General features: G+C 43.1%; 1 protein-coding gene across 2 annotated transcripts in view; it reads right to left on the bottom strand.

Moving 5' to 3' along the window:
• Positions 1 to 961: 961 nt before the first annotated feature.
• Positions 962 to 26,113, bottom strand: part of gspt1l (G1 to S phase transition 1, like) — an 86,132-nt gene continuing 60,980 nt past the window's right edge. The window contains exons 1-14 of one of the 2 annotated variants that reach the window (XM_079564186.1): positions 21,810 to 22,231; positions 19,993 to 20,037; positions 16,145 to 16,378; positions 14,813 to 14,846; positions 13,549 to 13,626; positions 13,293 to 13,473; positions 10,754 to 10,908; positions 9,943 to 10,083; positions 7,609 to 7,702; positions 7,457 to 7,537; positions 6,173 to 6,346; positions 5,440 to 5,529; positions 2,833 to 3,001; positions 962 to 1,416 (exon numbers count right to left, since the gene is read on the bottom strand). In XM_079564186.1, coding sequence (XP_079420312.1) covers positions 1,364 to 1,416; positions 2,833 to 3,001; positions 5,440 to 5,529; positions 6,173 to 6,346; positions 7,457 to 7,537; positions 7,609 to 7,702; positions 9,943 to 10,083; positions 10,754 to 10,908; positions 13,293 to 13,473; positions 13,549 to 13,626; positions 14,813 to 14,846; positions 16,145 to 16,378; positions 19,993 to 20,037; positions 21,810 to 21,990 — 1,710 coding nt within the window. In that variant the 5' untranslated portion in view covers positions 21,991 to 22,231 and the 3' untranslated portion in view covers positions 962 to 1,363. Of the gene's footprint in view, positions 1,417 to 2,832; positions 3,002 to 5,439; positions 5,530 to 6,172; positions 6,347 to 7,456; positions 7,538 to 7,608; positions 7,703 to 9,942; positions 10,084 to 10,753; positions 10,909 to 13,292; positions 13,474 to 13,548; positions 13,627 to 14,812; positions 14,847 to 16,144; positions 16,424 to 19,992; positions 20,038 to 21,809; positions 22,232 to 26,113 lie in introns of those variants that run through there. The other variant, XM_079564187.1, reaches the window with a different exon arrangement.

Genomic DNA, 26,113 nt, shown 5'->3' with positions numbered 1-26,113 from the left:
AGCTCATTCTTCATACAGTTACTCACATTTAAAGCCACACTACATAACAGTTTACTGTCTTAGGTTTGTTTGGGCAGTTTTAGGGACTTTTCAATGATAAACAAACCTGAGTGACTCGGTTCCTCAGCCCGGGCTAACTTTACTGGCGCTCGTCTCCATGGAGATGTGGACGAGGTTAGGTCCTCATCCAAACCCACTCTTACTTATCGATTACCCGCTGCAAAAAATAACGTCATCTGTGTCAAGCTGTTCATTTGGGGCCGATTTTTTATCGGCAAAAAAGACACACGCCCTCTTCATGTTCAATGTGAGGTCACTGCCGCGGACAATTCATTCTTTAAGTGGGGAACCTGAAATCCAGTTGGGGGGCCGGACCAACAATAACTTAAACGTTCTCCCATTGCAAGACGCACAAAATGATATCTGGAACTCACTTTATGGTAATTGTATTTGATTAATTTTCACAGAGTGATGACTGTAATCATTCAAACTGCATTGCCTTAGCCGTTTTGTTATTTCATCTCACTTGTGGATGAAATAAATCAAAATAAAAATATAGAGCCATTTGTCGTCGTGCTGCCTCTGATACACAGCGACGCAAGTCTGTGTGGATAAAATGATGTCAGTTATAGAGAGAGGGGGGGCTCAGGGGCTGACTATACCCACCTGTAGACTACATTGTAACGACTGTTCTTTCAGGCACATGTTCTTCTCGTCTCTTGGACGTGTGGAGCAGGTTAACACGCCCAAAACTTCAGAATGGAAGCCATGTTTCCAAAAGGGTTTGTCTTATTCCAGCTCTATAAAGACATTTGGATCACGTCTTACCAATGTTTTGGTTTGAATTGTTTGTGAATGCTGGGACAAACCGAGGCTCTTTATAGTTAACTAAGTAACACAATACAAAATGGCCTTGACTCTGCTGCGCCCCCTGCTGTTTGAACACAGTCAACACAGTCGGTTTATTGTCATAGTTGTTGCTTTAATAACATTTGAAGCCGCTCTGCACACGGCTGAGCGCCACACAAACCAAAGCAGTAGTTTGGTCTCACCACCATTCAAATCTTTAGTCTCAAAAAATCATGTTCCACACAACACTCTGGTCCACATCTGCTTGGAAACCGCTCCTACCGTAGGTCAGAGGTCAATGTCATATGATCGCTGGAAGAAAAATGGAAATGTGTCTGAATGGCATAGCTGAGCTCTCAATATGAGAAAGCCGACTCGTGTGGACTTGGTCAGTAAAAAGGCTTGGGTAGTCCGTGAGTTTGTGAGGAGACCGGCCCCTGTGGTCTCCTATGGCCCCTGTGGTCTCCTGTGGCCCCTGTGGTCCCTGCGGTCCGGGCAGAACCTCAGCAGACGCTCAGTCCCGCTCCGTCACCAGCTTCAGGACCTTCCCGATGGCTATGGTCTTTCCTGAGGAGGAGAGGGGATGCTTTAAAGACCTGACTGGACCCACTGTCCAGGACAAAATCAAACTCATGGCTTTGTGAGGACATTCTCATGCCCAACGTTCCAGTTATTACCAGAGTCAATTGGAAACTTTTGAGCTTGTGAAAAACTGACACAAATTAATAGAACATTTTAACAAAGATGAAGTAACACAAAGTCCAAGAAATTCAGATGTAATTCCTACTGAAAGCAAACATTCTTTGTAATCACACTTAAAGGAATAGGCCATCGTTTTTACATACTGAGATATGTTCTTACCTAACCTTAGCCGATTTAATATATCCCCGTCTGGTCTTTGTCCGTGCGCTCTGTCAGGCAAACGGAGCACATACGCAGCCTCTCCCACATGTCACATAGCTCCGAAAAAGCTCACGATAGAAGCTACCAATCTCTTCCACGTGTTCCCTATTTAAATAAAGTTACGTGAAGTGTTTTCATGCGAAGTATGTTTACACAGAAATGTAACATGTCAATTTTATAAGCAGATAAAAAGGGGGACTATATTGTGAGGCGTAATGATACGAGGAGCAAAACGTCCGCGCAGTAACTTCACGTAACTTTATTTAAATAGGGAACACGTGGAAGAGATTGGTAGCTTCTATCGTGAGCTTTTTCGGAGCTATGTGACATGTGGGAGAGGCTGCGTATGTGCTCCGTTTGTGTGACAGAGCGCACGGACAAAGACCAGACGGGGATATATTAAATCGGCTAAGGTTAGGTAAGAACATATCTCAGTATGTAAAAACGGTGGCCTGTTCCTTTAAAGCCATGGATTTAGTGACTTTGTAATGGCAGACCGGACACAGCGCTGAAAAAAAGACTTTATAGTAGAGATTCTCAAATGTGGTCAACGGGACAAACTTCTCGCTCTTGTGGTCGAAATGTCAAAAGGTGCATCAACTTTCTATGTGACAAAAGTGGACATTAGTGCATATGTGACATTTCAGTGACCTTTACTTTCCATCACATCTTGGAGATTTGACTTTAGATACAAATGAGTTAAATGAGTCTCTAAGCTAAATGCCAACTCAAATTAAGTTTCTGATGTTTGTGGACCACACATCCAGTGGCTGTTGATGTTAATTACATAATTGTCATGAAAAAGACAAAACATACCGTACGTTAGTATGGGCACTGGGCTTCCCTGTTCATTTGTAGGGGATTAGAAAGTGAAATTTAAAACAGGTGTGGGATTGGATGGTAAACAGATGCACATTTGTGGAAACAGGCTCAGAGTTGAAGTCCCTCTGAAGCATCACAGACTCTGGTCAGTTTGTGGTATTCACACGTGTGTGTGTTTGCTTTCTTGTGAGACCTTTTAGTCGTCATGGTAACCACAGTGAGTAAACCCGTATAAAGCCAGTGCCCTCGGTCGGTCACCTTCGTCCCGCAGCGTGAATCGGCCCATCTGAGGGAACTCCTTGAAGGTCTCCAGGCAGATGGTCCCGGCGGTGCGCAGGCGGGCGATGCACACCTGGTCCTGTTTGACGAAGCGCGGCCGGTTTGGACTTTTCTCCCCCGTCTTCTTATCGATCAGACAGATCAGAGTCTGCAGAGAGAAGGAGAACATGTGAGACAGATCAGAGTCTGCAGAGAGAAGGAGAACATGTGAGACAGATCAGAGTCTGCAGAGAGAAGGAGAACATGTGAGCCAGATCAGAGTCTGCAGAGAGAAGGAGAACATGTGAGCCAGATCAGAGTCTGCAGAGAGAAGGAGAACATGTGAGACAGATCAGAGTCTGCAGAGAGAAGGAGAACATGTGAGACAGATCAGAGTCTGCAGAGAGAAGGAGAACGTGTGAGACAGATCAGAGTCTGCAGAGAGAAGGAGAACATGTGAGACAGATCAGAGTCTGCAGAGAGAAGGAGAACATGTGAGGCAGATCAGAGTCTGCAAAGAGAAGGAGAACGTGTGAGACAGATCAGAGTCTGCAGAGAGAAGGAGAACATGTGAGACAGATCAGAGTCTGCAAAGAGAAGGAGAACATGTGAGACAGATCAGAGTCTGCAAAGAGAAGGAGAACATGTGAGACAGATCAGAGTCTGCAGAGAGAAGGAGAACGTGTGAGGCAGATCAGAGTCTGCAGAGAGAAGAACATGTGAGACAGATCAGAGTCTGCAGAGAGAAGGAGAACATGTGAGACAGATCAGAGTCTGCAGAGAGAAGGAGAACGTGTGAGACAGATCAGAGTCTGCAGAGAGAAGGAGAACATGTGAGACAGAGCAGAGTCTGCAGAGAGAAGGAGAACATGTGAGCCAGATCAGAGTCTGCAGAGAGAAGGAGAACATGTGAGGCAGATCAGAGTCTGCAGAGAGAAGGAGAACGTGTGAGGCAGATCAGAGTCTGCAGAGAGAAGGAGAACGTGTGAGACAGATCAGAGTCTGCAGAGAGGAGAACATGTGAGACAGATCAGAGTCTGCAGAGAGAAGGAGAACGTGTGAGACAGATCAGAGTCTGCAGAGAAGGAGAACGTGTGAGACAGATCAGAGTCTGCAGAGAGAAGGAGAACGTGTGAGCCAGAGCAGAGTCTGCAGAGAGAAGGAGAACATGTGAGACAGATCAGAGTCTGCAGAGAGAAGGAGAACATGTGAGCCAGATCAGAGTCTGCAGAGAGAAGGAGAACGTGTGAGCCAGATCAGAGTCTGCAGAGAGAAGGAGAACATGTGAGACAGATCAGAGTCTGCAGAGAGAAGGAGAACATGTGAGCCAGATCAGAGTCTGCAGAGAGAAGGAGAACATGTGAGCCAGAGCAGAGTCTGCAGAGAGAAGGAGAACATGTGAGGCAGATCAGAGTCTGCAAAGAGAAGGAGAACATGTGAGACAGATCAGAGTCTGCAAAGAGAAGGAGAACGTGTGAGGCAGATCAGAGTCTGCAGAGAGAAGAACATGTGAGACAGATCAGAGTCTGCAGAGAGAAGGAGAACATGTGAGACAGATCAGAGTCTGCAGAGAGAAGGAGAACGTGTGAGACAGATCAGAGTCTGCAGAGAGAAGGAGAACATGTGAGACAGAGCAGAGTCTGCAGAGAGAAGGAGAACATGTGAGCCAGATCAGAGTCTGCAGAGAGAAGGAGAACATGTGAGGCAGATCAGAGTCTGCAGAGAGAAGGAGAACGTGTGAGGCAGATCAGAGTCTGCAGAGAGAAGAACATGTGAGCCAGAGCAGAGTCTGCAGAGAGAAGGAGAACGTGTGAGACAGATCAGAGTCTGCAAAGAGAAGGAGAACATGTGAGCCAGAGCAGAGTCTGCAGAGAGAAGGAGAACATGTGAGACAGATCAGAGTCTGCAGAGAGAAGGAGAACATGTGAGCCAGATCAGAGTCTGCAGAGAGAAGGAGAACGTGTGAGCCAGATCAGAGTCTGCAGAGAGAAGGAGAACATGTGAGCCAGATCAGAGTCTGCAGAGAGAAGGAGAACGTGTGAGCCAGATCAGAGTCTGCAGAGAGAAGGAGAACATGTGAGCCAGATCAGAGTCTGCAGAGAGAAGGAGAACGTGTGAGCCAGATCAGAGTCTGCAGAGAGAAGGAGAACATGTGAGACAGATCAGAGTCTGCAGAGAGAAGGAGAACGTGTGAGCCAGTGTCTTTCAACGGGAAAACAGCTGGAGACAGATCAGAAGTCTGTCTCAGTCTCAAACTTCAGGTTTATATTCATCTGACCGCTCTGCTTTGTTAGCATTCACTTGGAAACATGTGCTGCAGCTGGAAATCCAATCTTATAAGATTCCATCCAGGAAGGATCGGGGTAAACAGGAGGAGCCAAGGGTAAAGAGGAGGAGCAAAGGGTAAAGAGGAGGAGCAAAGGGTAAAGAGGAGGAGCAAAGGGTAAAGAGGAGGAGCTAAAGGTAAAGAGGAGGAGCTAAGGGTAAACAGGAGGAGCTAAGGGTAAAGAGGAGGAGCTAAGGGTAAAGAGGAGGAGCTAAGGGTGAACAGGGGGAGCTCTGCTTTGAGCTCAGCTTGAAACACTCCATGTAAGTGTTGAGCCGTACCTTGATCTGCACCTCCTCGATGCACGTGTGGATGTGGAGCACAGCGTTGTAGCCCGCACAGATGATGGACTTGTGCTCGATGATGACGATCTGAAACAGAGACAGGCCGGGTCAGGTTAACAGTGCAGGAGATACAGCCAGGCAGCACAGAGGAGTCACTACCATGATCCTTCATGTTCGTGCAGTATTACAGCAAAACACACGCATGGCAGGAGCGAGGAGTGTGTCCGAGCAGAGCCACGCGTCAACAACAGGGATGTATCGCACCCCGGTATAACGGCCCCGGGGCCACGGGTGTGAGGAGGATTGATAAGTAGTATCAATAAATCCTTAACGATACTCATCCCTAGTCAACAAGTTGTGAAAACCACATTTTCTTTTGGATTTGCCAAACCTCTTAACACCTGTCTGAACCACATTTTCTTCAGTTCGACTTAACCCAAATCTAAAAGCTTGTCAAGATGTCAAAATACTGACAAAAACAAGGCGTAAAAAAACGAGAATGAGGCTACTCAAAACTGATGGAAAAGGAACAAGACGGTCACAATAAAAAAACAGACAAAAACTTGACAAAGCACGGGACAAAAAAGTGGCAACAACGCAGAGTCTTAGATTAGTTTTGTAGGTCTTAACTTTGAAATGAAGCGTTTCTCTGGCCAATAGCCTGCACGCCCCGGTCGAGAAGCTTTCAGATTTGGGTAAAGCTGTAAAGCTGGGTTAAGGTGGGGGTTACCTGAGCGTCGAAGGTGCGGCCTGAGTGGCACAGGTTGTCCGGGCTGCACAGGATGAAGCCTGGTAAGATCTCCTCCTCCTCGATACCTTTGAGACGGAGCTTAAGGTTCTCCCCGGGATCGGCGTCCTCCGTCTCCACGTCGTCCGACAGCAGGCTCAGCACCTCCACCGTGTGCTGGGGGGAAACGGCGCCATTACCGGGCAGCACATACATTCTATACTGGCCAGGGATGGTCTGACATGAACATTACCTGCCGATATCGATATCCGGTATATGCCCTGCTGCTGTGGCCGATATACGACGTTTAAAATCAATGGAAAGGCTCACTCAAATATTAAGCTTCCAAATTAACGTTCCATTATTGGAAAATAAACAATAAAAATACATTTATGAGACTATGATAAAACAATCCTTTTTTAGAAAGATTAAATATTGACACCATTTAAACCTTATTCTTATTATTGTACTGTAATGAAGTAATGAAGCAAAAATGATATTGTCACAGTAGTTTAGTGTTCAGCCTGTTTTAGAGGGAGGGGCTCCAGAGTTTCCTCTTTTAATGGGAAACAGTGACACTCAGAACATGCCACTATTCCTAGTATTTTGAATGTATTTTTCTATGTTGTTTAAGTTACATGTTCATGCCTCTTTAACAGCAGAGCAGGTTAAAGGCAAACAGATTTCCAAGCTGCACCGGCTCGTTCGCACAGCCATCATCATCACTGTCGTCATGTAGGTCCAACTACAAAGACAATGTTTATGTGTTGTAGCCTTTAGCCTGTTAGAAGCTATCGCTAACAAATTGAAAGATATAAATCTGGCGTCAGGGCAGAGAAACTTTTGCAACACTCACCACTCAGCGACAACCCATCAGAAAAAGATTCCCGTTAATCCGGACTCAAAATAATGTCTCTGGAGGTAGTTTAGTCCAGTTTTGGTCCAGTTTAGTCCAGTTTAGTCCAGTTTTGGTCCAGTTTTGGTCCAATTTTGGTCCAGTTTTGGTCCAGTTTAGTCCAGTTTAGTCCAGTTTTGGTCCAGTTTAGTCCAAAAATCTACTTTCTTTTGGAGATTTTTTCTTGTGAATCTATGCTGGAGTTTCTTTAGTTTTCAGGAGCCACGGCTTATTTCAGCACATTTGAATAAACTGTTGCCCCAGCCAGAGCAGGAGCCGCCCGTCTGCACTGCTGCATGTATTCGACATCACGACACAGCAAATAATTCAGAGAAAAATCCTATATGTGCTGATGTTTTGTATGTGATCAGGTGTGTGTGTGGAGGGCTCACCCGGTTGGGCATCATGATCAGCTGCTGAGCTTTACTGATGGAGCCTGACTCCAGTTTGCCCAGCACCACAGTGCCCATGTCCTGTCACAGAGAGCAGCACCGTTAGAGCACATCCATCCGCGCCCGTCCCGTCCCGTGAAGACCTCTCATACCTTATACTTATCCACTATGGGCAATCTGACCGGCCCGTCACTGGATCTGTGTAAGTGTGGCAAACTGTCCAAGTGTGGAATGAACGGTAACCCTCTGCAACGACAGGACCAGACAGTTAGAGATCAGGACGCAAACGTTACTCCCAACCCTGATCGAAAAGCCACACTTTATCTCTCACGTCAGCCTGCTTTACCAGAGGAAATCACAAGTGCTCAGAGTGTCCTGTAGGAGGAGCAGCAGTAGTTGTGTGGTCTGAACAGCACGTCTTTGATCTTAGTCATGGTGTTATTGATATGATGTCAAAGACAAGATCTGAGTCCATGATTACTTCTAGAATTCTAAACCTGTTTTTTGGTTTCATAGAGACTCTATAGATAACTGTTTCTGTGATGTTCCGCAGCGCCCAGAGGCGTAGGACGAGCAGGGAGAGCTCTACACAGGTGAAACTGAACTTAAAATGTGAAACTCATATATGATATAGACTCATGACATGCAAAGTGACATATGCCAAACCTGTATTTGTCATCATTTGGATGATTTTGGCTTGTAGTCCATTTTAAAATGTTTTTATTTTTTTTATTTGGGGGTTGTTACAAGACAAAAGTCTACATACCTCACTTTGCATGTAATGAGTCTGTCATATATTATTTTCACAGTTAAAGCTGAATAACAGATGAATGCACTTTTTAAACAATATTCTCATCTGTAGATCTACTAGCTGAGACCCGGCCTTCGGCCGGGCCTCGCTAGTCTCCACATTTGATATTCTGAGATTGTGAGTGATTACAAAGAAATGTCCAACCGGTCACACAGTTCAGCTGTAGACCAGTGGTTCCCAACCCATTCCAAAAACTATGGCCACTACAAATGTTTAAAATAATGAATGGTAAAAATAATTTCAAACAAACTGCAATTTGAGTGTTTGATGCACCCGCACTCCTTTCTTATAAACTACAACAACAATATGTTCGCTAAACTCGGGGAATAGAAGTCAAGAGACAGTGTGATGATTATGGAGAAATATTAGGGGTTCCGCTCTAGCGGTTCGGTTCACAGTGCAGGACCTGTGGTTTGGTGCATCATGGTAGTGTGCAATCAAAAAAACAATAAGTAGGTTTTTAACTGAAATAGCCTAATGATCGTTGTTAGACAGTATTTATAACTTTACAATAAAATTGGCAATGCGTTCAAAGCTGCTTTAGAGTAAAATGTACCTCTGGGCTCACAATACGTGAAAGCAAAATAGAAAACAAATGGTACAGCAGCAACGTAAAAAAAAAGAAAAAAACTACGCAGTGCAGGCCATGCGCTTGTTAAGTTGTAGTTTCATTTTCGCTTTCACTCACACGGAGGATAAATCAGTCGGAGCAGCGCGTTTGATTAGAGGCTCGTGTTGGAGCAGGTTTTGGGCAGGAGAGACTTAAACAAAGACACGCAGATGTGTTTTGGAGGATGTACCTGTACCTGTGCGGAGCGTCTACAGCTGCAGTTTAGGGTGAGTGACGATGGCACACAGCGCCCTGTTTGGATGCGCGCGCACACACACACATACACGCCTGCGCACGCACGCACGCACGCACGCGCACACAGCCCTGTTTGGATGCACGCGCGCACACATACACGCACGGACGCTCACACGCGCACACACACAAACGCGCGCGCACACACACATCGCCCTGGTTGAATGGGCGCACACGCACGGCAGTCAGATCTCGTGCACTCGCGTTTTTGTGATGGTGGGTTGTCCTCGGACAGCAGCACCGCAGCACCGCGGCTTCCTGGTGTACCCAAACGGTCTCCCATCCCAGTCCTAACCAGGCCCGTCCCTGCTTAGCTTCAAAGTCGGTATGGGAAATAAAGATGGCGGCGCCCAGGCGGCGGCCATTGAGATAGCGTTTTCTATAATAGATAGTTTCCAATATAAAAAGACAAGTCTATCAGCTTCTGTTCCAAAGTTATATCTGAAAGTCTGCAATGTTGCAGATGGCGGGTCATGGACCTTAATGTAGGCGCAACTCAGCCGCCCTGGGCCAAAGGCAATGATTTCACTGTATGTGGCGTTATGTAAACTTTGTATCTTACAAAAATCTGAAACGGCTCGTATTAGCTGAGCTCTTCAGGAACACATGTGAAAGAAGACTCGAATATGAACAGTCATATCTGCAGTAAATAAACTGCAATTCAGGTACAATGGCTAATAGGTGATGTGTAATCATTTGTCCAGTGACTCAGTCCTTTGTTTGGGGCTGTATTCACTTCTTCAGGTCGATCTAACCGATTTACAGAATCATGCTTGTAGCAGATGGAACAGACACTCAAACCTCGAGACTTACGTGTACCAGGGGCACATGTCAGTGGGCTCCTTCAGGTTGGCCCCCGTCAGCCCAGAGCAGGGCATGAAGTGGATGTCTTTCTTTGGATTGAAGCCCACCTTCTTTAGGAATGGCACTAGTTTCTCCTTGCACTCCTCGTACCTGCGGGTCGGGACACAGGGGAACTGGATTAAAGCACTTTCTTTACTCGCCAGAGTTGAACTAAAGCATGTTGAAATGATCAAGGAAAGCAGTCAGACGCTAGGTTGTTTCGATCCAGATACCGCGGGGAAAAAAACTAATAATCACTTAAGTATTTGAGCTTCCTCTTTATAGAGCTCCAAATGTACTTATTTCTTGGTGCCGCTCAGTAGGAGCACAGAAAAATAGAGCAACGTGACAAAAACAAAACAAAGAATAACCGCGAAACTATTAAAACGCCCTATGAAAACCAAATCATGCTTTAGTGAGCCAAGTACATGCAACCAAATTAGTTGCAATTTCGAGCCATGTCCTCTTTGATGCTTTTACTTCGTTTTTAGAGTGGAAGAATCAAGCAGCGGGCTATACTACAAGGCTGGATGAACCTATTCAGGAAGAGTATTTTATTGTTGGGGATCTAATACTACTTCTCTAAATACTCCATATCAACCCAGTACTTTAACGGTACTTTAAAGCTAAATCTATCTTTGAGAATGCACTGGAGTTTAATGAATGGCCTGTTTGAACCTAAATAAAGGATGACGTTTTACAAGTTTGTTTCATGTTATTCACAGGTTGTTGGTTGGTTTTGCTTTAGGTTTACAGCGCCACCGTCTGGACTCAGACTGACCTCTCCGTGCTCCAGTTGACCGTGGGATCGTCCATCTTGTTGACCAGGACGATGAGATGTTTGACCCCCGCTGTTTTGGCCAACATGGCGTGCTCCCGCGTCTGGCCTCCCTTCTCAAAGCCTGTCTCGAACTCGCCTTTCCGAGCCGAGATCACCTGGACACACACACGCATAAGACGCCCCTTCACAGACTGGACATACAGTACTTTAAATATACAAGTAGTCTGTAGCATTTTAAATTGAGCAATCTATATCATCTATATCTGCTTTTCACCTACAGTATGTGCTTGTTACTGTGGTGTTTTATGGTGATTAACAATGGCTTTGTTTAATTCCGTAATAAAATGCTTCGAAGCTAAATCCTCTCCAAATGCAGCCGTGACAAACTCCGCAGCATCTGCACAAAACTGGAGGCTCTCGTAATAATCCAGGTCTCCGTCTTTACATTTGGCCATTATAGCAAAGTTTTAAAAGAGCCCGGAGCGTCTCAGAGCTCTTTCTTTTCCATGGTAGAACTCTTCCCTAGTTTCTCAAACTCTCAGTAGATAGTGTTACTCAAGTGGTACACACAGTGCGCTGTCATCTAGTGGGCGGGAGTAAAAGTGCAGGACCAAAGCGAGACGCTGCAATGAATATTCCCCCAAAAATAGATGTTTAAATGTCGCTTTTTGGATCATAACAAGAATCACACAACGTAATATCGCGATATATCGGCAGATCGATATTTTTCAACATCCCGACTCAATATGCGACAAAAACGGGGAAACCTTTCTCGGCGATGATACATTCCGACCCTCCTCTTAGTCAAAACTGAAATAGGTCAAAATTAAGTATAGTGCCTTTGTCATTCATTTTCATTAGTGTTTTGTTTTTTAAAGGTCCTATATCATGCTAAATCGACTTTTTAGATCTTTTAACCATGTTGTTATGCCATTTCCTTATCAAAAACACCCCAGAATGTTTTTGGGCTTCATTCACGCAGTGAATTCTCAGTAATCTTCCTGAATCCTGCTCTCTGAACAGCTGCTCCGCCCTCTCCTGGTGAACCACTGACCTGCTCAGTTGTGTCGTCACAGCGGAATGGAAGTGCTCGGCGTCTGTAATGTAATGGCTTAATTCTGTGCCTACGCCTGATTTTAATTTGTAAAAACAGCTTTTTCATTATTTCTGTCGTAAGAGAGAAACAAAGAGAGAGAAAAAGAAAAAAAGAAAAAAAAAGGATATGTCGAGGTGCTTCCAGGTCAGCTAGGGCCAAAACTGAACAGACGTCATGTTTGTGCTCGTTCATTGTAACTTACTCTGGACACACCTGTTCTTTATTCTTACCCAACGACAATGTCACGGAGAAAAAGAAGCGCGTTTGGCTACGAGGACTTTGTTCAACCTTCCTAAGAAGAGGCCACTCGCCAGAAGTTGTTTTTTCTCTCCGGGATTTTGCGACTATCACCAAAATATTGTTTTTCTGTGACTGTCACTGATGGATGTTTGGTGAACCTTCACCAGAACCAAAGTGGATTAACTTTTATAACCAACGCGAGTCCCATCACGTAAACAGCGATGGACCAGAGCGGTTAGCGCGTGTGTTAGCGTCTGTGCTAGCGCGTGTGTTAGCGCGTGTGTTAGCCATTTATGAAGCTGTGTTGCAGATGTCAACTCCTTATAACTGCAACGTGAAGTAACTTCACTTATTGCTGTGTATTTAGATTACGGTAAAGTTGTATGAGTGGAGAGAGGGGGCGGAGTTAACTGAATCGAAGCGTTGTGTCTTCCGGGTTTGAAAAATACCTCCAGAAAACACTATATTTATCACTAAAATGAGTGCTCCATAGTGGTAGAGGTACAATATATCATATAAATGCCTATACTTATAACTTTGGAATTAGCAGGATACAGATCCTTTAAAGGATTTTTTGCTCCATGGGTTTTATTCAACAGGACAGCACAGGGTAAAAGAATTAAAAATCTGAGTAGATTGATGTCTGATGTTCATTTCCATCAACAAGTCGACACTGCACTGGTTTCTGTGAGCGGCCTGAAAACAGCTTTTTGATGGTACATGGCGGTTCCCACGGTAACTTCTCCAATAAGGTGAATAGGACTGAGGTGGAGTACAGTCTAAACAATGAGGAGCAAAGATCAGTCACGAGCAGGGTTCCTGCACAGTTTGCATACTTTCTTAAATTAGCCATCTAAGACAATTGTCTTTAAGACCCCGCAGGAACCATCACAAGGAAGGAAAAATGAAAAGTTTCCTCTTAATTCTTGACGAAACCGACCAAAATGTTCGCAGATTGTTGAATATTCAATCATTTGATGACAATAATGAAGGATACAGTATGTGCTGGTATGAAACTATTACAATCACAACTCAACCTATGTTGCTTGTAAGGTAGTGTTTGAAGGAGGTTTTTTGTCATATTTCATTAACATGATTTCTCTGAGTCCCCAGATCAGCATGTTCTAATCAAACTAGTACAAATGAGTTTACGTTGATCTGATATGATGTGGGGATCCCGATAACTAAAGAAGCTTCTCTCACCAGAACAGCCAGGTCGGCCTGCGACGCTCCTCCGATCATGTTGGGCACAAAGCTTTTGTGTCCTGGGGCGTCCAGGATGGTAAAGTGCTTTTTCTCCGTCTCGAAGTAGGCCCTCCCCACCTCCACAGTCTTCCCCTTGTCTCTCTCCTCTTGGTTAGTGTCCAGCGCCCAGGACAGGTACCTGTGAGGGACACACAACACGTCACTCAAACTGCTGTTCCTCTGGCGGGTGGAGAGGAAGGTGCTCCAGACTGACCAGGTCTCTCTGTTCTTCTCCTTGGCCTCTCTCTCGTACTTCTCCAGTGTCCTCTTGTCCACCATGCCGGTCAGGTACCTGAGGGGAGCGGGAGGCAGTGAGCAGGGGCCGGGGCCATGGGGGGGTCACCAGGTTTACATTATGGCTATATTACTGTGGTCATCCATTCAAACTCAGACGTCCAATTTGAAACTAAAAAGGTGAAGCACAGGTCTGAACTTACAGGCTCAAATTACAGCTGTATGAGGACAGTACTTTTATCTTCTAGCCTTTATTACATACAAGTCATAATGACTGTACGTTAAAAAGAATGCAATTAACTAAATCCTGTTATTTTTTAACTCGTATGCCTTTATTTTATTCAGGCTGTTGCTAAGTCCAGGTTCAGACCTGCTCACTGTTGGGAAAACAGCACATTTGCATTGAACGATCGTGTGCGCAGAGTCAGATTCAGAAAACTTTATTTATCCCCAAGGGGAAATTCATTTGCAGCTTCCCAGCCACTCATCCGTCCATATTCAGGGTTTATACAGGCAGAAGCAAGTCCAATTTAATGCTTTTGATGCCCAAATAGTAGATTTGAATGCCACAAATGCAGGAAAAAAGGATGCATATTTGCTTTCTTAGGATTGGCAACATTTCATCAAACAGTGGAAAGAGAATTGGACAAAACAGGCAAAAAATATGGTCAATTTCAGCCATGTTGGTATTTTCAATGAACTGGTTTCAATAAATTTACATTTCATGCCAGTTTGATCCAATTGAATGCTTTTTAATGCCATTGAAGGCCTTGACTTCGGCACTGCTGGCATTGCTTTTCAATGCCCCGTGGAAACCCTGATATTTCATGAAATGGCTCGGGTCTTCTTTAGTGAGCCGGATTTCAGTCATTCCTCTGCTGCTTTTGGAAAAATAAAAAGTGTTGAGGAGCTGAAGGGCAGCTCTTTCTGTAGTTTGTAGTCGGGTTCAAAGTTCAGATCCAAGGTTCAGGTCCGGACGGGTTGGCGTGCGGGACCGAGGTCTGTCATCACCCAAGACATACTCAACACCATGTGCAGTGCTAACTGACTGCACTTTATTGTCAGAACAATGATCATATTTGACACAAACAGGACGTTGGTGAAAGGTCCCTGTCAGATAAGCCACATGAACTCCTTCCTATAAGGTTTCATAGAGAACCCTTTAGCCAGGTCAGAGGGCAGTGCCTTGTCTCCAGGTCGTTACCACACATCCATGTTTAAAACAAAGACAGCAGAGTACTCACATGATCTGCCCACCGATAGTGGACTTGCCAGCGTCTGTCAAGAGGAAGAATAGAATGAGTGAAATATTTCCTATCTGCCCTGAACATCAGCTGTGTGTCTGTACACATGTAAAACCAGCTGGACTGTACACTGTAAATTGTCATGTTGCCCTTTATGTTGTATTGTAGGGTATGAGGATTTATTAATCAATTCATTTGCTTATTAATTAATTAATAGGTTGTAGATTAGCTTTAAAAATTGAACGGGGCAACAGTTCGAAAAAGCGAACAAAATAAAAGCAAGAATAGGAGGCTAAACTACAGATTTATCTGAAGGAAATAAGTTCTTGGACCGGGACCCTTAGTCTGAAATAATAAACACAGACATTACTAAAGCAAACTGTGGTTTATGGAGGTTTAATGATCAAAATCAATTAACAGATGGCATTAAATACTTAGGCGCAAACAGGATAACCTAGAAGGCTTACGGAATGAATAATCAGATAAAATGTTCTAAAATTGTATCTGAAAGTCAGTGAAGGTGAAGTTCAGGTGGTTTATGTGAGGTCTGTGAGATGCGCTTACGACCGTGAGAGAAAGGAGAATAAAAAAAATACAATACAATGGCTCCATACAAAGGAAACTTAATAGCAAAATATTATTTATTATTGCAAATTATGTAAAAAAAAGCAAGGTGCATTGTGGGCAAAAATATTTTCACACCCATGGTGTTATTTCTAAGGTGTTATTACAGAGGCATTATTACTGAGGTGTTTTTACTAGGGCTAAAACAACTCATCGATTAATCGACAACTCATCCGTTAATAAAATAGTCGACAACTATTTTAGTAACGGATTAATTGTTTTCTGGTTCACACAGACTCAAATGGAACAAAAATGATATGAAATGTAGTATTTTTTGATGAAAACCTACTTTGTTTTTTATAGTTCGTGTATGTTGTGTTTTGTACATTGTAAATTTCATGAATATCCGTCTGTCTCATCCAATCAGAAGCAGAATTAGTGCCAAGAGCGTTCAACAAACATTCACTTTAAGTTTACTCCATCAACACGTCCTCAAGCAGCGGCACTTTAGCTTTATGTGATAAAAAAATATTTCCTACACCATTCAAAGCCAAGCTATTAATCGATTAATTGTAAAAATAATTGATGGATTAATCGAATACAAAATAATGGTTATTACGCCTTACAATATAGTACCCCTTTAGAAAAACATGTTTCAGTTTGTGTAACTACTCATGTATTTAAATCTAGAAATAGGGAAACATGGAAGAGCTTGGTTGCTTCTAACTTCACCCCCCCTAAATGCTAACAGTTTGTGCTGACACTGACCTACGTGTCCGATGAACACCACGTTGATGTGCTCCTTCTTGGGTGCGTCGGGCTGTGGGGGCGGGACTTTGGGAGAGGACAGGTCCTCCTCCTCCTCCAAACCTTCTGAGATCCCCTCGTCCGGGCCCTGGTCCCCGCAGGAGCCTCCCCCTGGCTCCTCCTCGCTGGGCTCCGAGTCCTTCTGGTCCCAGTGCTCGTCTGTGTTCAAGTCTGCATCGCCGTTCTCCAGCGGCGCTACAACACACAGCAGCCTACCTTTAGACTGTCTCATTGATTCAACTTCATTTCCCATTAGATCGGTTATACTCTGATTCAACAACATGAAGACTATACAGTGCAAGACTGTCTCACACACAAACATCTTCTACTGCAGGACTGTCCTACTCATTTTGGGTCGTGGGCCGAAAAGTATCTCCCACAGCGGGTCACGGGCCACATATAACGTAAACAGGGAAATACTATTGAGAAAACATTCTTCAATAAACAATAATGAGCTTTTAAAGGAAAAGGCCGACAGGACAGCTTACACTGGAGTTGCGCTTTACCAGTCTGTGGTTTTCCAAAGTGCTACATTGTGGTCATTATCTATGTGGTACTATTGTAGCCACAGCCGCCCTGTGGCAGACTGACCATTTACCACGTGGCTATATGCATAGAAATAAAAATGAGAAATGACCGTAGTGGTTTCGTTCCATTGTCGCAATATGGACGGCTCGCCGTCATGTCATCTTGGTCTGGCATGTTATTATGCAGTCACTGTAATGTAATGGAACTGGCATAATGACTGTTGGCATTTTCTTATAAAACCCATCAAAACAAATGCAAGTCTGATCTTAAGGATTGCTTCTAATCACAGTTTGATATTTTTGCAATATTGTTGCCACATTTAAAAAAATATATACATTTTGTGAAGTTTTCATGGAAACAGGCTGTAATTGACCTGTAATTGACCGATACAAACAGTAGATGGCAGCCTTCACATCAACATGACCTGCCTTGTTTAGTTCAATGGATCATGTTATATTTTAAGTGAACCAATGTGATTCCTATTTCCTAATGGGCTAATCAGTATCAGTAAACATACCAGTGACACAAACGGCCGTTAAAGTTTGATCAAACGAAAGTTAACCAAATCTGATTGTGACAAATTACCAAAAAATAACAAAATAAACTGTAAATCATAGTTCATACCTGTGAAAGGTAATTCCCTGCGTCTCGTAGTGACTGTCCCAAAGCCATAAGACTCTTGCTTCGGGCCCATAGTAACGCTAACGACTGCTAACTTCATATGAAAAGTGAGCTACAGTATGGCCAAGCATGACATGATTAACGGTATTTCAATATTTATCTGTGGTTTCTTTATCATGTACTTATCATAAAATGATGTTTAATGTGTATTTGTGAATCCGACCCATGAAAAGCAGAAACTTGAAGGTGATTTAGTAATTATTTAGCTTGGACACTTAGATGCTAATTTGTACTGTAAGTAAATGATCCAAAGGTCTGTACATTTATTAATGATTTCTTACTCGGCCTTGGCCTCCCAGAAACGTGGTTGTTGGGTTGACAACAGCTGAAAACATCTGAATCTTTCATAATTGGAGATGTTTGGTGGCTAATGCTAACGGCTATAGGGAAAGCACATTGAGCCGGCTAATGGAATCTGAAAAGTATACCGGTATAGCTTCTTTGCTAACTGTCCGCATGCGTAAGGATCGAATGACGCGTCTCCTTGTATGTAAAGTATACGATACATTACCATACACACAGTTTTGGGAAGTAACTAAATACATGTATTTAGATTCACTTTAGAGCAGGTCTTTAAATACTTTAAAGGAACAGGCCACCGTTTTTACATACTGAGATATGTTCTTACCTTCCCCCGTGTCTTCAGTCACGTAAACACAGCGCAGACGGCGTTCCACGTTTTCCCTATTTAAATATGGTTACGTGAAGTGTTCCACTCAAAGTATAATTACACAAAAGGGGGGACTATATTGTAAGGCGTAATAATACCAGGAGTAATTTGGCATCCGCACAGTAAAGTGAAGATTACTTTCTTACTTAGATTTCGAACTACTCCTGGTATTATTACGCCTTACAATATAGTCCCCCCTTTTATCCGCTTAGAAAATCCACATTGTTTAAATTTGTGTAATTATACTTTGTAGTGGAACACTTCACGTAACCATATTTAAATCGGGAAAACGTGGAAGAGCTTGGTAGCTTCTATCTTGACCCGTTTTGGAGCTATAGTGGAGAGAGGGAGAGGCTAAATGCTAACGCCGTCTGCGTTGTGTTTACGTGACTGAAGATCAGACAGGTCCTAAAGAACTCGTAAAGCTAAGGTAAGAACATATCTCAGTATGTAAAAACGGTGGCCTATTCCTTTAAATGATAGAATACATGTATTTAGAATACTCATTTTGAGTAACAGTATTCTGGTAAAGTTACACTTTCATTTGAGAGTATTTAGAATACAGTTACTTTCCAAATATCAAGGAAACAGATTCCAATTTCAATCCTTAAATTTTTAGCTCCATCTTGCACAACATTATCAAGAACTTTTAACACATTGAGGCCGTGCTGTTTTGGGGATGTAGCTGTTTGTAGCACCACAGCGTATTCTGTTATAGCTATGGACACAGGCTGTGGCTCGTTTGAAAGGGGAGGCTCGAAGCTCTCCGTAGGTGAAACTGTTTTATTCGATGTGCCTCCATTCCCGAGAAAAACTAAGCAAAACAGAGGCTAGTTTTGATCAAAATCACAGTTTTTTTCCCCTAGAAACCGAGATATTTTATTACTAGAAACAGATATCAGAAAGGAGAGCGTTTCATAAAACGGTGTAAGGTGTATTAGAATGTCTAGTTTCATAATTAAAAAATGCAAAAACTAGTTTTCACGTTTAACGCATGGGAGCGAAAAACATTTTTTCATTTTTGGCACTCAATGTATAAAGGTTGACCTGTTTGTCCTCCGAAAATAAAATAAATATTTAAAACGCCTTATGCCACAGTTCATACAAACACTTCACATGCGTCACATGATGCTGTATCTGCAGCTCCATTTGCCAAGAGAGTTGACCAGTTCATCCTTAATGGTAAGTGACTTCCTAAAAGGTGTTTTTGTAATTATACACCATATTTATACATAAATATAATGACAATCAATATATTCTCACTCTGGAGTATAAGACGCACCAGCCGAAATATGCGTAATGAAGAAAAAAACATAGATAAGTCGCTCCGGAGTATAAGACGCACTAGCCATAAAATGCGTAATGGGATAAAAGCAACAGGCGTACAGGAATGGGCGTACGGTTTGATAACGTGACACATTACACAACGAACTAAATAGGTGATATGTCAATGTCCCATAAACAGTTCAGATACTAAAGCATAAGGAACATACCACTGGACCATTGACAAACCTCTCCCAACATGTTTTTCAAGCTCTCATTTGCAAAGTCGTTCCTCTAAATGTGGCCAGCTAGCTTTTAGCCCGTGATTAGCTTTGTTTTGTTTTCTTCTAAAAGTAACCTCCACTTCTCCTCACTCCTAACTTTCTTTCTGCTGCTCGATTAGCCTCCAGTGCCCTCTAGTGGTAAAATTATATAATTGAATCCAAAAAAAAAAAAATCCACATATTAGTCGCTCCGGAGTATAAGACTGCCAAACTATGAAAAAAAGTGCGACTTATAGAGCTCGGAAAATACGGTTATCAGTATTCAGTAACTAAATACAATTACAATGTATTCTCCCGAACACTGTACATAGGATACATTTTGGATGTGCGTCAGACGTGTTCTACTGGTGCAGTAACACATGTGACCTCATACATTTACATACCAGCACTCTCTGACACGTCCATGATGTTGATGGCTTCTCCCAGCTCTGCAAACACAAACAGACGGGTTACACGGGTCACTGTGTAAACAAACATGTGACAGCGGCTCAGTCGCCGCAGATTGTTGATGACGACATGGAAAGGCTTATTTCTCATCCACATAGTACTAGAGTGTTACATTTCAGTTGTGAAGATTGTTATCAAATGTGAACATTCTCCTTATGTGCTGTATAATATATTCAGTGATAGATTTTGATATTCAGATGACCTGTCTCCGTGTCTCTGCTGTGATTGGCCGCTTGGCGCAGACTCTGAGAGAAACCCAGGGTTAACTAAACCGACTGAAAACACGATTTGTTGCAGCACTGATCCAGAAGCTCCATGTCTGTGTTTGTCAACCCGGGTTAGAGGATCCAATCCAGGACATGTTCAACTGGCTTCGTAGTACAGCCCTCAGTGATTCAAATCCTGGCTCCGACTGATTCCTGCTGTTGTTGTGCCCTTGTGCCCACCTTGGCTTGTATGAATACAACACTACATTTATAACAATCCTCCTCCAACTTCAGGATTCATTTGGAAAATGGAGCCTCTATGAAATTCAAGTGATGCTAGAGAAAATCTGTACCAAACTGTACCACCTGAACTATTTTTCAGTAGCAGCTATGGTAGCAACATGCGCCCAAATGCCCTTTTGCTTTGGAAAAAAAATAAAACAATCCATTAAACAGTGTCTATCATTTATATTGGATACAACCAGCAACTTTTGAGCAGGGTTAACGGTACTTTGTTTACGATACTGACATGAGAACAATCATTTTTGCCTGTGCTATTTATTATTATTTGAGCTGGGGAAACTAGTCAAAAGTGACTTTCTTCAGTGTGGTCGCAGGACCCACCAGACATCAACAATTCAGGCATCAAATAGTATTTCAGTGCTGGTATTTGACATGTTACTTAAGTTTAAGTACCATGCTGTTATCATTTATCTAGCGCTACTTTTGTGGAAAAAACTAGCGTACAATTTCAGCAGTAACCACAGTTTCACGTTTCTAAACATTATCTTTTAAATCAGACCACTGTGATACCTGACAGTTTCAACTGCAAACAAAACAATCAAAATAACTTTTGATGAATTTTATGATACGTGTACATGATCATAATTTGATGCAATGCTGGTTGGAATTCAACCTAATGTTTTTTTTTAATGGCATCCATGGCCTTTTGAAACAAATAACTTAATAACTTTAAATGTGTATGATTCTTAATGCCCCGCGCAAACCCTGACATACGCTGTTATTTCCTCCGCAGTGTGCGGGTTAGTTCCTCTGTGTCACGGCATGCTCACATTCGCACTGAGCTGTGTTTAGTCCATGTAAAGAGAAGTTTCTTTGTGGCCGTGGTTGGGTGTCGTTAGCCCACACTCCCACAGCCCTGTGCTGGCAGAATCATAGGGCAGAAGCCGGTACAGCGTCAGCACTTTAGAGCGGCCAATGAGAGCGGCCGAGCCAACCACTAACAGCCCCTGAACCACCGGGCTAACACCGGCGAATCCCAACTTTATCACCGCTGACAGTCTACCAAACACCGTCCCTCCTCACCACGAACGTTACACCCTGTCAAATCCACTGACATTACCCTGAATCATTCACCAAACTACCGCGTCAAAGGCCAACTTTAAGGCGCGGGGACCGGGGAGGCTAAAACGTGGGTCTGAGCGGCGGCTAAAGCTAGCACCACCCAGCCCTGCCTGAACCGTGTTAGCAACGCGGCTGTGCTAATGCTAGCCCCCAACGTGACTGAGGGAACGGAGGGAACTCACCCGCCGCGGCTGGGCTTTCCGAGGGCGCGCTGGCGGGGGACGTGGGGACGAACTCCGCTGCGTTCACGTTGGGCACGAAGGGCTTGGCGTTGACGTTCAGAGCGGTTAAGGACTGTGCCAGCTGTCCGTCCACATCGTCCTCTTGCTCCCAGGAGTCAGGGGCAGTGTCTCTGGGGTCCATCGTGGCGTCCGTGGACTTCTTTTTAAACAACAGTCCGATAAAGCACTACGAACACTCCCCCTGTCCCGCGGAAGGGTCCACCCGAAGGCCCGGCTGAGGGGTGTGGGGCTCCCGGCGTCTCGCTTTGGATGAAGCACCGGTGGGTCCGTGTTTGAGACCAAAAGATCCACACGCTCTCAAAGATCCACGACTCAGCACTCAGAGACCGAGGCAGTCCGCGTGAGCTAAAGCAGCTAGGCGAGCGTCTCGCGGGGGCTGCTGGGAAGTGGAGTCTTCCGCACAGACGGGAGTGACAGTGGAACGCTGCGACAGACCAGAAGGAAAACTACAAGCCCCAGAGGCGGACACGGGCGCCGCTTTATGTCAACACATCCTGACCTTTTCCGGAACCGCACATTTCCATTCACGTTTTTTTCCCCTGAGGAGTCATCTGTTCTTTTTTGGGGTATATTTGACATTTTTCATTCAATCATTCAAATTCTGGTAGTAAAAGACTTACGATAGCCGATTCATTGCTGCATTTTAGGATTGGCTCTTACTTTTTTAGGAAGTTGTATTTTAAAGGTGCACTATACAACTTTTTATGTAAAAAAAAAAAGTTTATATTAGTACGTATTTGACATTTCAGTGACCCAGTGTCATGTAATATATCATATAATAATAATAATGATACATGTTTTTTGTTTGGCACCTTTTTAAGCACTCAAGGGCGCCTTACATCAAGGACACACATTCAAAGTACAATGCACAAACATTAAAGCAATGAAACAAAACAATAAACAAGTTCAGGGAAGTGAATGATCCAGGCAAACGAACATCGGCAGCTTGGGTGGTAAGCAGTAAAGTGCCTTTGCTTACCATCCCAATGGCCTGTAGGACCCTCCAGGATCAATAGGTTGCGTTCACAGGACACCACAACATTGTAAAGAGGCTATAGTTTATCATTGAGGTGGAGCAGCTAAACATTCCGTGGCGGTAACCATCAAAATGTAGATTTCTAGCCTAAGTTTGTTGCTAATTTCTCTCTCTCTCTTTCTGTAATTCTTGGGCTAAAACTGTCACAAAGTTCACAAGTCATCTCTTTCTCCTCATGTAAACTGTGGTCTAATTATTTCCTCATCAAGGTGTCCACAAGTGGTGACTATATTCAAAAACATGTGGTCAGTAGAAGAATAATGTGGCAGGTTTGTGAATGCAATCACTGTCAAATAATGATCGGGGGAAACATTTGGACATTTTCTTTTTGGAAATTTCAAACAAAATCTGTTTCTCTCCCATAAGGTGTGTGTTCACACGGCAGGGGCAGTTGATTCCTGTGTATTGTCAATGTAAGTGCGCGCACATGTGTGTGTGGCGGCAGGTGTGCTGGAGCAGTGTTGAGCTGTTCAGAGCGGCATGAACGCACGGGAGGAGGCACGAGTAAAAACACACATTCAGGAATCATTTATTGATTATCTGAATTTGGATCAACATAACTACCGCTTACTCTTTTCAGACGCTTACTCGTCTCCGTCTGAAAAGAGGAAGTAGGCCTATTCATGACGATCAGCAGCAGTTTATTGTGACCTGATCGCTGGACAGGTACTACACACTCAAACCCACACGTATGGAAATAATATCTGAGAGGGAGAGAGGAGAGAGGCCAGATTTGCCTCAAGTGTCAGAGAAATGTAGGCTGGTTCAACTATTCCACTGTCACTAAAGCACAAATAAAGAATCAGGAAACCGTTTTCATTCATATCTTTAGTGCTTAGCAGCAACTGCGCAATTGTTTTTCTACAGAATCTTGCAGCCGTGGCTCCGCCTGAGGGGAACACATACGAGTGTCTGATTACAAGGCACCAATACAGTTGTATTGACCTATCCATGGTTACATACTGTGTGCATCAAATTCCACAAACCTACCTGATAGCCTAAAAATCCTGAAGCAGCATAGGAGTCACTGGGGTGGAAAGTAAAGGCCCTAAGCTAAACCACCCAGTTATCAGCTGGGTCACTGAAAGGTCAAATACGCACTCAAGTTAATTCTTTTTGTCTTTTTTACATAAAAAGCTGCTTAGTGCACCTTTAACTCCTATCCCATCTCCAGAACACAAAACCGTCCAATCCACCTGTTGATGTCACAAGATGCTATCCTTGACCTGCGGTCGAGCACATGGGGGTGCACCCCGTGCCTGACAGCCAAGTGGAACTTTTACTGCCAGTCTGGGGTGGACATAAGTCTTTAACATGAGATGTACAGATGTACTTACCCGGGGAATGTGGACACTGACCGTTTTGGGGTGGGGTTTATTATGTATATTTGTAACAATAGGACCAATTAAGAAATGAGTGACCAAACACAAAGGTTTAGTTATGTGTCTTCTTGTATTGTAAAACAAAACAAATCATTTAAATACAATCTACATTTTTAATTTATAAAGGCAGAAGATTGTTAAATAACATTTTCAAAACCCCAAATAGTCAAAATAATTATTTGGCTTATTATAATCATATTAAAGATTTCATTTACACCATGTTGTTACATATTAATAAAGATAAAGTGACAAAATAAATGTGTAAACATAAAATCAAAATTCTTGACAGTAATGCATTTGAACGTTGTGTTACTGAGCTGTTTCATTAGTATTTAGTCCTTAAATGGAGGAGATCAGATGTGAAAAATAATTTATGCAGCAACGGGTTACGCTTTATTTTACACTACCTTGACACCCTACTAAGTCTGGTACAAAGTAAGTCTGCTGAGTAACAATCTGTAACTGACACCTCTGTGCAGAACATACACAATGGAATAATGTGTATTCGTAGTTTAATGTGGTAACACTTGATTTCACAGTACCCTTCATACCTAACTACATTTAGTACAATGTAATGCTCTGGAACAATGTGTAATAACTTAATAATATGGAATAGTATGTATTTGTAGTTTGTAGGTACATAATGTAATAAGACATAACTCTAACCTTAAGGGTTTTGTGTCCTATTACATTATGTACCTACAAAGTAATAATACAAGTTATTCCATTCCAAAGTTATTACAGATTGTTACAGAGCACATGACATTGTACTTCATTTAGTTAGGTACAATGTATCAAGGTACTGTAAAATAAAGCGATACCTTTAATGTCATAAAACACAAGACCCTTAAAGTTAGGGCTAGAGTGGGGTCTTGTGTCTTACATTATGTACCTCCAAAGTACTAATACTTTATGATGTATGATGTATGTAATCCATAGGTATAAGTTATTACACATTATTACAAAGCACATTACATTGTGCTAAATTTGGTACAATATATCAAGGGGAGTATAAAATAAAGGTTTAAAAAAAAGTAGTAGTGAAACGCCTTCTTTAACCACTGGGTCACTATGTGTTGGCAACAGCCCATGCTCCAGAATTCAGGAAAACATCTTTAAAGTTCTTGTCAGCTTGAGCTTGACACTGAAGTTGAAGTGCTCTCCTGCAGCATACAGTATGTTCGTATAAGCTATATCAAGACGACTTTAAAAAACAGTAATAACATGGTAATAACATGGTCATAGGTTGGAAATGTGGTGCCTAAGGATTATGATGTAGACATGGAATAAAGTAGAGCGGCAGGAGTGTGTCTTGTTTACATGGCTAATGAAGAAAATGACCACAGCATTACACTTTTAGGAACTGTGGCTCCATCGTTATCAGGGGTGTGCTTGGGGGTGGCCAAATGAAGCACAGTCAGTGGGGCTGAGAGCCATTATCACCAGATTAAGGGCATAAAGAGTTTGAACTAGAGCAAATGCCACACGGGTCCACGTAAACATTCAATAACTAACACACTGGTGCGCCTCAGCAAATCCAGAACAACCCATGGGGGAGAATAAACTAAAATCACTATTTTTAATGGCGTGGGAGACCATTTGAGCATCTAATAGGCTCTCATGATAGTGAAAAAAACCTAATATATCTTATATATACTGTCAATATCGCCATGCCAAAAAAAATGATTAGTTAAAATCAGCCGTTCTTTCACAAATGTCCTCAGTGCCCCGAGTCATCCCAGTGTAAAAATGTCTTGGTACGCCCCTGTATCCTATTACCACCCTATTACTGTGCTGTAAAGTAAACCATTCTATCAGACAAACCA

The sequence above is a fragment of the Gobius niger genome (assembly GCF_951799975.1).
Source record: "Gobius niger genome assembly, chromosome: 10".
Taxonomy (NCBI): Eukaryota; Metazoa; Chordata; class Actinopteri; order Gobiiformes; family Gobiidae; genus Gobius; species Gobius niger.
This window is presented reverse-complemented; position numbering and strand designations above follow the sequence as displayed.